This window comes from Urtica dioica, chromosome 4 (assembly GCF_054948205.1).
Source record: "Urtica dioica subsp. dioica isolate 48M chromosome 4, U.dioica_male_clone48M_v1_H2, whole genome shotgun sequence".
NCBI classification, from domain to species: domain Eukaryota; kingdom Viridiplantae; phylum Streptophyta; class Magnoliopsida; order Rosales; family Urticaceae; genus Urtica; species Urtica dioica.
In genome coordinates this window covers 3,912,854-3,925,364 of record NC_142759.1, presented here as the reverse complement: position 1 = coordinate 3,925,364, position 12,511 = coordinate 3,912,854, and the positions used below count along the sequence as shown (strand labels likewise).

General features: G+C 39.4%; 2 protein-coding genes and 2 non-coding genes across 4 annotated transcripts; 1 reads left to right on the top strand and 3 right to left on the bottom strand.

Moving 5' to 3' along the window:
* Positions 1-6,584: 6,584 nt before the first annotated feature.
* Positions 6,585-6,656, bottom strand: TRNAD-GUC (transfer RNA aspartic acid (anticodon GUC)). The gene has a single exon. It is a non-coding gene; the product is annotated as a tRNA-Asp (tRNA).
* A 73-nt stretch (positions 6,657-6,729) lies between these two features.
* Positions 6,730-6,801, bottom strand: TRNAD-GUC (transfer RNA aspartic acid (anticodon GUC)). Its single transcript has one exon. It is a non-coding gene; the product is annotated as a tRNA-Asp (tRNA).
* A 145-nt stretch (positions 6,802-6,946) lies between these two features.
* Positions 6,947-9,418, bottom strand: LOC149399438 (Tetratricopeptide repeat (TPR)-like superfamily protein). Its single transcript, XM_089613697.1, has 6 exons — positions 8,998-9,418; positions 8,367-8,581; positions 8,092-8,274; positions 7,915-8,005; positions 7,592-7,814; positions 6,947-7,501 (listed from the first exon to the last, which is right to left on the bottom strand). The coding sequence occupies exons 1-6, from the start codon at positions 9,324-9,326 to the stop codon at positions 7,190-7,192; spliced, it is 1,353 nt and encodes a 450-aa protein (XP_089469823.1). The 5' UTR covers positions 9,327-9,418; the 3' UTR covers positions 6,947-7,189.
* A 1,569-nt stretch (positions 9,419-10,987) lies between these two features.
* YCF37 (homolog of Synechocystis YCF37) lies at positions 10,988-11,685 on the top strand. The gene has a single exon (XM_089611077.1). The coding sequence runs from the start codon at positions 11,059-11,061 to the stop codon at positions 11,533-11,535; it is 477 nt and encodes a 158-aa protein (XP_089467203.1). The 5' UTR covers positions 10,988-11,058; the 3' UTR covers positions 11,536-11,685.
* The last annotated feature ends 826 nt before the right edge of the window (positions 11,686-12,511 follow it).

Genomic DNA, 12,511 nt, shown 5'->3' with positions numbered 1-12,511 from the left:
TAAAGGAGGATTGTATGCTAACAAAACCGCGTTGCAAAAACATTTGAGCATGTATGCAATCAACAATCATTTTACGTTCAAGGTTAGAACGTCTACTACACAGTATCTCCACGTGGTTTGTCGTGATGACTCTTGTAAGTGGACCGTGCGTGCAGTTAGACTGAGGAAAACACTATTATTCCATATAAGGAGGTAATACTACAAAAACAATTAGAGTAGTGTAAATCTTTCCAAGCTGTCGTCAGTTTACATGCATATAACTTGTTATTGTGCCTGATGTTTGTAGGTTCGACCCTGCGCACACTTGTGCTGCACAATACAGGCAAGGACAACATCCTCAGGCGACCATGTATTTGGTTGGGGAGGTTGTGAAACACAGACTCGTTGATCCAACATTATCACCATGTAGGCCCAAAGACATCATGGCGCACATGGAGCAGGATTACGGAGTACAATTGAATTATAAAAAAGCATGGAGGGCTAGAGAGAAAGCTTTAGAATCGTTATATGGGACTGAGGATGGATCGTTCGCAAGGTTGCCTACATTGAGGTACGTGATGGAGATGGCCAATCCAGGTTCTTCATTCGACCTTGTGACTACTGTACGTTCTCGTCGTTTTAGATACTTCTTTATGTCCCTTAGCGCGTGGAAAAGAGGATGGAAATACCTTCGTCCCGTAATTATCATCGACGGAACTTTTCTGACGAATTACTACAAAGGCACGCTGTTTTCCGCCTGCGGGATGGATGCAAACGAACAGATTTTTCCACTCGCCTTTGGTGTTGGTGATTCAGAGTCTACGGAGTCGTGGGTTTACTTCTTAACACAGTTAAAAAAAGCAATTGGGGAGAGACAACACCAAGTGATTGTGTCAGATAGGAACAAAGGAATACTTCAGGCTGTTGGAAAGGTATTTAGAGAATCCGATCACGGGTATTGCATGTACCATCTACTGAAAAATGTGAGGAATAAATTCAAAGGTTTGACGAAAGAAGCGGCATGGAAATTTTCCGGTGCCGCCAAGGCGTACACTCACGTCGAGTGGGAAAGGTTTATGGGTATGCTTGATGAAGAAGATGAGGGAATCCGAACCTACCTTGAGAAGGAGGTAGGCCATGAGAAGTGGGCTCGGGCACATTTCACCGAAAAAAGGTACTCCATCATGACCTCCAACAATGCCGAATCTTTGAACTCCGTGCTTCTCAAAGCTCGGGAGTTCCCGATCGCGAAGATTTTTGATTTTTTGAGGGAGAGGATGACAAAATGGTTTTACGAAAGAAGAGAGAAAGCTCTTGGTACCATGACTGCTCTCTCTGTGGATTCGAATGCAAAGCTTATCGGGTACATCGGGCAAGCGTGTGGAATGCAGGTAATAAGTAACTAATATATACGTGTTTTAGTTACCAATACGTAACTTATAAAAGTGTTTTAGTTATATAAGTTGGTCTGGTATTTAGTTACCAATACGTAACTTATATATGTGTTTTAGTTTCTTAAAAGGAACTAAAATATAATAGTCATATGGAACTAAAACAGTTTAATTGTGATTGTGAAGGTACGACCGTCGTCGGTGTACGAGTTCGAGGTCATTGACAGGGATGGTCAGTCATGGGCTGTAAATTTGACGAATAAGACATGCACGTGTCGAATGTTTCAAGTAGACAACTTTATATGTCCTCACGGGATCGCATGTTGCCGCTTTCGGAACTATGTTGTTGAGGACTACATTTCTTTGTTTTACACTACAGAGTATTGGAAATCTTCTTATACAAGTGTAATCCATCCACACGGCAACGTTGAATCATGGTTGATTCCCGACAACGTGAAACAGATCATAGTCAAACCACCCTCAACGTACGCACGTCAGGCTGGCAGACCGAAAAAGAGAAGAATACCATCTCAAGGCGAAGGTAATACCAATGGTTGTCGAAAATGTTCTCGATGCGGAGGAGTAGGACACAATCGGGCAACTTGTCGTAGTCCAATTCCGTTGAACGAAATGCAATAATAAATTTGTTATGAACTTTTAATTTCAGTTTTATGGTGTATGTGACTTTGAATTTTACAATAAATGTAGCTTAAAATTAAATCCAACATTACTATATGAAGCACTGAATACTATTTATAATCGATCATTTAGTTACGTACATATAACTGAAATCGATAATGTAGTTACAAACAGGTAACTATTTGTTACGTACGTATAACTATAATCGATAATTTAGTTACAAACAGGTAACTATTAGTTACGTACGTATAACTATAATCGATAATTTAGTTACAAACAGGTAACTATTTGTTACGTACGTATAACTATAATGGCTAATTTAGTTACAAACAGGTAACTAACATCGATAAGTCGTTACAAACAGCTAACTAAATGTTGTTGACGGCAATAAATGCAAATGTAAACATTATGGTGTAGGGCTAACTATAAATTCCCTCAACCATAATTCTACGAAGCATTGAATGCTATTTAATATAGTCAACAATATAAATGTATCAGGTTTGAAAGCTTCCATTATCGTTATTAAATGCCCTCAACCATAATTCTAAGAAGCATTGAATGCTATTTAGTATCAGGTTTGAAAGCTGCATTTGTTATTAAAGGCACTCAGCCATAATTCTTAAATCTGCATTTATTGTCGTCGTCATTATCCGATTGGGAATGGTTTTCCCTATCAGTTACGAATCGATCATTTAGTTACGTACGTATAACTATAATCGATAATTTAGTTACAAACAGGTAACTATTAGTTACGTACGTATAACTATAATCGATAATTTAGTTACAAACAGGTAACTAACATCGATAAGTCGTTACAAACAGGTAACTAAATGTTGTTGACGGCTATCTTTTCTTTCCCATCTTTCTCTTTTGGATGTTCCTTTTCTTCTTGCTCTTCTTTCTCTTCTCTCGCTTCTTGTTGCTCTTCTTTCCCATCTTTCTCTTTTGGTTGTTCATTTTCTTCTTGCTCTTCTTTCTCTTCTCTCTGTTGTTGTTGCTCTTCTTTCTCTTTCTCTTCCTCATGGTCACGTTTCCGTCTCTCCTCTGACAGCTTCTCTGCCTGGTCCTCCATAAGCTTTTCCTTCGCAGCCTTTTGTGCCGAGAAGGTGGTCAGCGTATCCAGGACAAACTTCATGTCCTCTGATATCCTTTTGATCTCTCGATGAAGATCAATGAAATCAGTATGCATGTTACTGAACTCTTTCTCCAGATTGGCTAATCTATCCTGAAACAACGTCATTAACAATGTGATTTAGTTACATACACGTCACTACAATCTGTAAATTAGATACATACAACTCACTAAAATCTGTAACTACAATAGAAACAAGTCACTAATATAATAAATTAGTTACATACACGTCACTACAATCTGTAAATTAGATACATACAACTCACTAAAATCTGTAACTAAAATAGAAACAAGTCACTAATATAATAAATTAGTTACATACACGTCACTACAATCTGTAAATTAGATACATACAACTCACTAAAATCTGTAACTAAAATAGATACAAGTCACTAATATTATAAATTAGTTACATACACGTCACTACAATCTGTAAATTAGATACAAACATCCACTAAAATCTATAACTTAGATACAAACATGTCACTAAAATCTATAACTTAGTTACATACAAGTCACTAAAATGTATAATTTAGTGACATACATGTCACTAAAATCTATAACGTAGTGACATACATGTCACTGAAATCTATAACGTAGTTACATGTATGTCACTAAAATGTATAATTTAGTGACATACATGTCACTAAAATCTATAACGTAGTTACATACAAGTCACTAATGATCATGTCACTAAATTACCTCATGATCAGCACAAGAGTTTTCATTCTCCGCAAATGTTTTCAATTTCTTTCGACTGCGACTAATGGTTGAGTCGGGCTGAGAGGGGGGTTGTACGATGTCACTCCCAATGGCTCTAAACTCAACCTGGAAAACATTATAAACACTTCTTAGGATCTGTGCATAAACTATGGTACCTCTTGAAATGTAAATTTTGGTACCTCTTGTAACCGAATGGACTGCAATGCAGATTCGGATACTCTGGCGGAAGAAGACCATCGCAGAATCAACGGTCTAGCATCGTCTTTAAATACTGTGCATAAACCCAAAGACTCCAATTTGGGTATACACTCGTACGCCCATACCTGCAAAGGTAGCAGGAAGGCCTCGAAATGAACCTTTTTGGTTTTGGATGGGCTACTTGGGCTGGCAGCTTTCTTCACAAAACTCCTCACGGTCAGCATGAAGTGATCCCATACAACATTTCCCCAGGGGAATCCGTTGAATGTAGCCGGATCATCAACCATCTTTATGTATGATTTGTTCTTCATGGCAACTGTTCGTTGGCCCGGGAGAAGCACATTGTAGAGGAAGTGGAGAAGAAGAAACCGGACTCGCTTCTCAACGTCATTCCAGTCCGTGCTGTCCTTGATGAGTGCTGCAATGTTGCCCCGAGTGGCAAGTGCCCCTTGCTTGAAGGTTTCAACATATAGACCCCCTGGTGCAACCTGGTCGTACTCCGTCGCCTTGTACGACTCATCTACTCGGAGACCTGTGATAAGACTGAAATCTTCCCTGGTGAACTCCCTAGGGACGCCACCAATCTCTATATGTAATCTATCTTCTGCTTTGGGAAGTCCGTCAAAGTAACCCGTCCTCATCATAAGGTTACTGAGGATCTTAGACGAGCGGGTTATCGAGGGCATCTCCAAAAAATGGCCAAAGCAGGACTCTCTAAACAGGTCTGATTCCTGTTTCGACATGGCAGCTTCTTCAACGAAAGACATGACGTTCCCGTGGAAGTTGAAGTTGAACTGCCCCACAGAATCATCTGTCACGTATCTAGTCCAACCCTATAAATATATACATAAAAACCAGTAACAATTAGTTACATTTAACAAAAAAAACAGTAACGTCACAAAAAATGGTCTCCATCCATGGGTCTTCGAAATCAAACTTCTAGTCACAATCAAATTCCAACATCATTACAACCAATCCAAACATGCACCCAAACAAGTTTTGAAAAAACTACCTAAACTCACTCACCGGAATTACGAGTAAATTATCCTATACAAACAAATTTCAACATCTCTACAACCGATCCAAACATGCACCCCTATAAGTTTCGCAAAAATGACCTCAACACACCTGAATCAGGTTTTCCTGCCTCTGATTAACGTCACAGTAGGAATCGGACTCCTCACCGTCGCTCGCTCTCCGACGCTTTGAATTTGGGGTTCTATTTGCTGGACTCTTTTTCTTTGACCTAGATGACTCCGCCTCAGTTTTCTTCTCCGTCGTTTTCTTCATCGGCGACGAAGCGACCCTAACACTCCGCCGCGGTGGCGTTTGATCGGGAAGTTTGGATTTTTGGTTTTTTTGGGAGTTTCCATCGCCTTCTACCAGTTTTCTTTTCTTCATTTTTGGGTAATCTCTTTTCGTCATTTTGGGTATTCTGCAAATGGTATGGGTTTCGAACAAGGACAATGGTGGTTGAACTTGGTTCGCGATTTGGGTTCGCGACTGCTTGAACTTAGGTTCGCGATTTGGGGATTTCGCGATTTGGGGGTTTGCGATTTGGGGATAAAGCAGAGATCGTGGGAGAGAAACAGGAAAAAGGGGATAAACCAGAGATCGTGGGAGAAACAGGAAAAAGGAGAGGGAGGTGACGATGAATGTGAAGGACTCGGCGGCGGTTTCCTTGGTTACGTTGAATCGGTGGAGAAAGAAATGAAGAGGAAAATGAACAGTCGCGGGATAACAAACGTTTATATAGAGGGAAACAAATTGGGGATAAGGGCATATTTGTAATTGTACACATCAAATTCAAATACCTACTCCTAGATGTGCCATTTTTCAAAAAAGATAGTAATGTGTCCAAATCTAATAATTTACTCCTACTTGTGGCAATTTCTATTTTTTCATTAGCCGATTAAAAAAATTGATAACTTCGCTAACTAACTTGACCGTAATCGACCCACCAAATATCTTCAACTGGCTCCGTCGTGGGAAATGAAGTATAGTATGAGAATTGGCTGAAATTCACATCAATTCCCAAGTTAATATAAAGCTAAATTTAGTAGGTTAGAACTTAGAAAATATTTTACTTCATTTGATCAGGTTTATTCAACAATGCCAAAACGTCGATGTACTATTTTTAAAATTTAAACTTAAAGTTGGTCGATAAATTTGACTCCACTTTTTATTTGTTTTGAGAAATTATATTATGAATTTAATCACATTTATGTTTTTTTATACGAATTTGAAAAATTTACATTCTTGATAGGATATAGATATATTTCACTATTCTCAAAAATACCTGCTCTATTCACTGTTATATTTATACAATTTTTCCATCAAAATTATAGTTTTACTTGGTTATTTTCACCATTAAATTATAAACTTTATGTGTTAAATCCTAAACAATAATTTGTCAACAGCACAATAGCATACTGATATTTGGAAATTACAAAAAAAAAAAAAAAAAAAAAAAACAACAACAATTATTGCCATAATTTTAAAGAAAAGAATAACAAAACAATCGCCGTTGCCGGGGATCGAACCCGGGTCACCCGCGTGACAGGCGGGAATACTTACCACTATACTACAACGACATGTTTTGATGTGAATATAATTTTTATTTTATTTAATTATATTTTCGTGGAAAAAAATGATAAATAGGATCATCGCCGTTGCCGGGGATCGAACCCGGGTCACCCGCGTGACAGGCGGGAATACTTACCACTATACTACAACGACCTTGTTGTTTGTTATGACTAATACGTGTTTATTTCATAAATGAAAATTAATCAAGCAAATTAATGTTCTGCAATACCTTTTTTTTTTTTTTTTTTTTTTTAACGTCAAAAGTTTAGCATACAACCACATAAACACCAGTTAATCATGGTGTAATAATAATATAGTATACTACTGTTGTGGAAAGGCTTGGTAGATCAAGCAACCACGAGTTACAAGACTCCTATAACACCAGATGATTAACCTTCCCCGTTCTTAAAAAAAAAAAAAAAAACTTGATTACGGTAGAGTTTTACCATTTTCATAAGTAACAAACTCATAAGCACATTTTGATGCAAGGTTTTTTTTTTTTTTTTTAAACATATAACAGGATCTCCAACGCTTTCAATTTTCACTTTTTATCTTCGGTGGATTCCAAAGATGGTTTCTTCGCGGGGCTCTGCTCTGCCGTGGTTGAATTCATGACGACTCGCTTGACTCCTCTTCCCACCACTCCGAGATGTGTAACCTCAGAAGACCCGCCGGCTTGAGAAGTAGTAGAATTGAGTGGAGCGTCGAAACATCTGTTTCTGGAAGCGTTCTGTGGCGGTGGGACCGTCGAAGACGACCCGCTCTCATTGGCCTTTGACTTGGAAGCCGATATTCCCATGAGTTGAGAAAGAACTAAGTGTGCGCTTGAAGCCAGTTGTTGCAGATCTTCAAGCTGTGTCGACCAATTATCATTGCAGGGTTATAACCAGTCTAAAAAAAGTATTATGCGCTCTTGAATTACAAGTGCAACTCGTTTGTGTACCTTCTTTTCTAGTTCGCTAGCGAGGCTCGTCAGTGTCTCTATCTCCGCCTGGACGTCTAAACCAGAGGCCGATGATGACGACGAGGTTGAATCAGAAACATTCTTCGACTCATTCTTAAGCCGCTGAACTCGTGCCTGGCAAACAGATATGGCCTTCTCGCAGTGCGGAATGGCTTCCTTGGGTCTCAATCCAATCTCCAGACACAAACATATCCGAAAATTTCTACATACCCCATTAAGGTTTTTCTTTTTCAGGCACATTTGAAAGATGCTTAATTAAAATGAAACCACCACGAAAAAAAAGAAAAAGAAAAAAAAGATACAGTTCAGCAATATGGCGACTGTCAGGCTCAACCAAACTCTCCAAAATGGACAGTGATTTCTGGTAGTCACTGAGCGACGTTTCAAGGTCCTCTGCAAAGAGTAGCAGAATGAAATAATAAATGTCAAAACTCCAACGTGAAAAGGAAAGAAGTGCAATCGTATATGGGACTTCTTGCCTCGTTCCATAGAAACTTCTGCCAAAGCTGACAGTATGTCCACTTTCTCCATCGTGTCGCGTTCCTGCTTCTCGGCTATCGCTCGAGCAACATCAAGCATCTTCCACGCCAAATCCAGATCGGTCTCATCTTCATCCGCTTCGTCTTCGGCTTCGGCGTCGCTACCTTCATCACCTTCTTCAACTGACACATAATAACAACAACAAAAAATGAAAAAGTCTTGGAAAAAGAGAAACATCGAGGCCGATTTTTTCATTGAAGATAGATAGACCAACCATCATTAGCCGCTCCTGAAGAACTATCCTCACACCCATCGCCTCCTTTCTTCGAGGACGATTCTCCGTTCGCGGGCTCTTGTTTAGATTCAGCCTCCTTCTTGGGTACGGCACCAAGCGGATCAGCCTCCTCTTGGGCTTTGTACAGCAATGCACATCCATACTTATAGTACGCATGAACGCATTCAGGCGAGAGCTCACCATAATGCGCGACCCTATATTATTTATTTATTTATTTATCGAAGCATGTGATAATACAACATCAAAACGAATTGCAATACATCCAAGCCAAAACCATCTCACAGAACACTAAGCCAGCACACTCATAATATCAGATCACAGTACCAACAGAAATCAGTGCATATTGTGAGAAGAAATTATTAAAAAAAAAAAAAAACATAAAGTCTCATTGCATTTTTTAAACCAAGCGCAGTGGATATCCATCATCTACCAACACAACCAGAACAATAAATAATTAAAATATAGCTACCCGGGCTCAAATTCAAAATCTAACAATTTCTTTCCACTGAACTTATTAACTCTTCAATTAAATTCTACCTAAATTAATCTTCACAACCGCGAAAAATACAGCCATTTTCTGAAAAAAGAAGAAGCGAATTGAAGGCCTTACTTGATTTCTAGGGCACGGCTGAAGCACTCAACGGCCTCGGGGTAGTCCGATTCTTTCGAGGCCATGGATCCTTTGGCCATGAGCTCTTCAGCGAGCTCTAGGGACTTCTCTCCTTCGGGTTCGGAGGTTGCGGCGGAATTCTCCGATACGACAGCAGGTTTGTCGTCGTTTTTCTCGTTGTTGCAGGTGGACTCGGTGCCTCCCAGAGTGCAGGACTCGATGGTTGCCTCGACCGAGGCCTGGGTAGCCAGGGTTTCGGGGGCTTCCGAGCTCGTATCAAGCTCAGTAATGGAAGATTCCGAGGCGCGAGGCTCTTCTTGTCCAGCCATGGCTTCCGAGTTTTGAGATTTGGGGGTTTTCGGCTCAAAATGCAAAATCCCTCCTTTTCTGGCGCAATTGTGAAAGGGGGAATCAGTGGGAAGGGCGTTTTTTAAAAGCCCTTCCGTGAGCCACTCGATCAAAATCCGAAGGCTGCGATTTAATGAGGACACGGTGTATGCAATGAAATTATTACACGGTACTATTCATTTGGACACGTTATTTTTTAGACATTGTATCTCCTTTTGCAAACAAATGTTTTAATAAACACGATTAGTCAAATATGTTGAAAAAACACTTGGAGGACCTACATAATTGAGTAGTTAAAATGAAATTTAGCTTTTTCTCTTAGTTTGTTTATTTAGATATATCATTCTAATTGTTTATTTTATTTAATTTTTTAATTGGAGACGAGTATCGGTATCTAATCCTGGACTTATGATACGGAAAAAAGTTGGAAATCTCATCCTTCCGACTTTGAAATTCGAACGGAATGATTCCTTCCGTGAGGAAATGTGAGTGGCAGAATTTCCTTCCACTGGATGAGCGGATGTTGACTATTACCAACGGAAATGATTTATTCAGCACGTATAATTAAACTTTATTTTTTATGTTTTTTGTTAAAAAAAATTATGAGCCATTAAATTTGTGGCAATTGCAAATCAAACGGTTCTAAATTGTGCCAAAAATAAAATGTCATATGACCTGAAGGAAATTCATTTCCATACACCTGGAATGGAAATTCATTTCCATACACCTGGAATGGAAATTCATTTCCATACACCTGGAATGGAAATTCAATTTCCAAACCCAATGGAATTCCAGTCAACATTGGAATGACTAATTTCTTCCAATCAAATTCGGAATTCCGTGGCTCGTAGAAATTAAAATGCATTTTCTTTCACACGCTTAGATTTATAATGGTGTCTTAGTTATTTTTCCTCGAACTAATTGGCATTGACGTCATGCAGAGACGATAATGCCTATAAAATCATATGATCGTTCATCCTTCCATAAAAGAAAAGGCAGTATTTTAGTGTAATTTAGAGTTTGGATGAAGTTCCAATGTTATTGTAAAATGTATTTTGAAAGCAAAGAACATGAATTAGAGGAACGCATATGATTTTCTTCCTAAGCTTCGCCTAAGATTCTAGAGATAGAAAATGAGGCGAGAGGGACATACCTTTTTTAAGCTACGTAAAACTTATCACATACTTGAGAGTTGAGAGGAATGAGTTAATTGTTGTGGCATGGAGGCTTGAGGCTTGTGAGCATTAGGCGGGCCTTTTAAATAGTTGGGCCAAAGAGTACAATGGATTCTTCGTCTATATTGACAAGGAAAGTATTTTGTGGCATTTTTATTATTAAATAATTCATTCTTTACCTTTTAAATTAGACACATAAGCACCAAATTATAAAGAATACCTTTCAAGTTCAGTATCAACCATAATATACTGTTATCCAATCAATAAATATTGTTAGATGAGATCGACCGTGTTAACCAAACTGTCACCACTCTATTACCACGGCAAAATCAATAAATATGTACAAAAACAAAAATAACATGCACTTATTGAAGAACACTATACCAAATGAGGGGTATAACTGTATTTCACGCCATATACAAGATTGGAAAGAATAACATCTAAAACCAGCCACATAAAATTGGACAATACACAAATAAATAAACAAATAAGTTCGGTGAAGTAAAGACAGCCTCCCAAACAAATCAAGGGAAAAAAAATGGCTGCCACACTCTCTTCATCAGCTCTAATCCAAACCTCCCTACGAACAACCACCGTCCGTACCGAGCCCAAACAGTCCTTCCGAGTCCTTGCCTCCGCCTCCGCCTCCGTCCCCGGCGGACGGAGACATCTCATAGCCACACTGACGGCGGCGACGATCGCCGGAGCGGCAGTGAGGCAGGTCAGCGCGGCGGAGATAGGGCTGTTCGGGATAAGGAAGGGGCTGAAGAAGGCGGAGCAGAAAGCGGAGGAGATCGTGAAGGAGGGCTTCGAGGCGGCGGACAAGGGGATCGAGACGGCGGAGAAGGCGGTGGCGACGGCGGAGAAAGAGGTCATGGCGGCGGAGAAGGGCGTTTCCGCGGCGGTGAGTTTTAGCGGCGCGGCTCAGGCCGGCGCGGTGGTTGGAGCGGAGTTGGTGGGGGTTTTGGTCGCCACTTCGGTCGTCAATAGCATTCTTGGACCTGAGGCTATATGAGTGACTTGTTTGTGGCTATTTTCATTTTCTAATTTCTTTTTGTTTTGTCTAAAGTTATCTATATAATATTTGGCTCTGAATTTTGTGTGCGTGCTTTGTTGAGTCGTGTAATTATGTTTGGGTTGATTAATTGAGGATTTAATTTGAAGAGTTTGATTAGCTATTGAGCTTTTCTAGCATATCCGATCACGCTTTGGAGATATTCTAATTGTGGCAAGTATGTTGGACAAATAGTTATATGATGTCGTAAGTGAAAGTATTATAAATTTAATAAAATGTTTACAATGAATTAGTTTGGACTCTTTAAGCTCTTTTACTTAAAATTTATTTGATAATGAGGTGACACTCATTTGAATAGCGTATCTCTTCTCACTCCAAGTGGTATAACTGTATTTTCATTGAGAGTTTGATTCATTATCTATGAGATAGTCTAATCTAGAATTTCACCATAATGATTGTCGTAGTTATGAAAATTATCGGCTATGATCAATATACGATCAACTACATCGCGAGGTAGGCATAGCCGAGTGAAACATCACCGGACTCGTCATCAACAACAACCAACCCACTGGCGAAAGTTAAAGAACTTGTGACATCAAAAAACTATTTCCCCTAGCCCTCCTCATATTGTTGTATGACTCCGTCCCTAAAGATATATGAGGTCATTTTCGACAACAAGTTAGTGGGAAATAGAGTTTCGGGGAAGAGGCACGTAAAAAAACTCATGTTTATGATATGGAATTAAAGCACGTAATCATGGGCATTAGAAAAGAAAATTGCAAAAAAAATCGACCATGATCAAGTATCGAAGGCTAACTTTCATCGTAGAGTTGTGCGTTGAATTTTCATATGGTTCAACAGAGACACGGCGATAGGTCGTTGACAAGACACGACAAGGGCAATCTTTGAAACTGTTATTTATTTTTTTAAGAATTACAATGCGGCTATCTCATCGCTGGCAAGGGCAAGGGCCGGT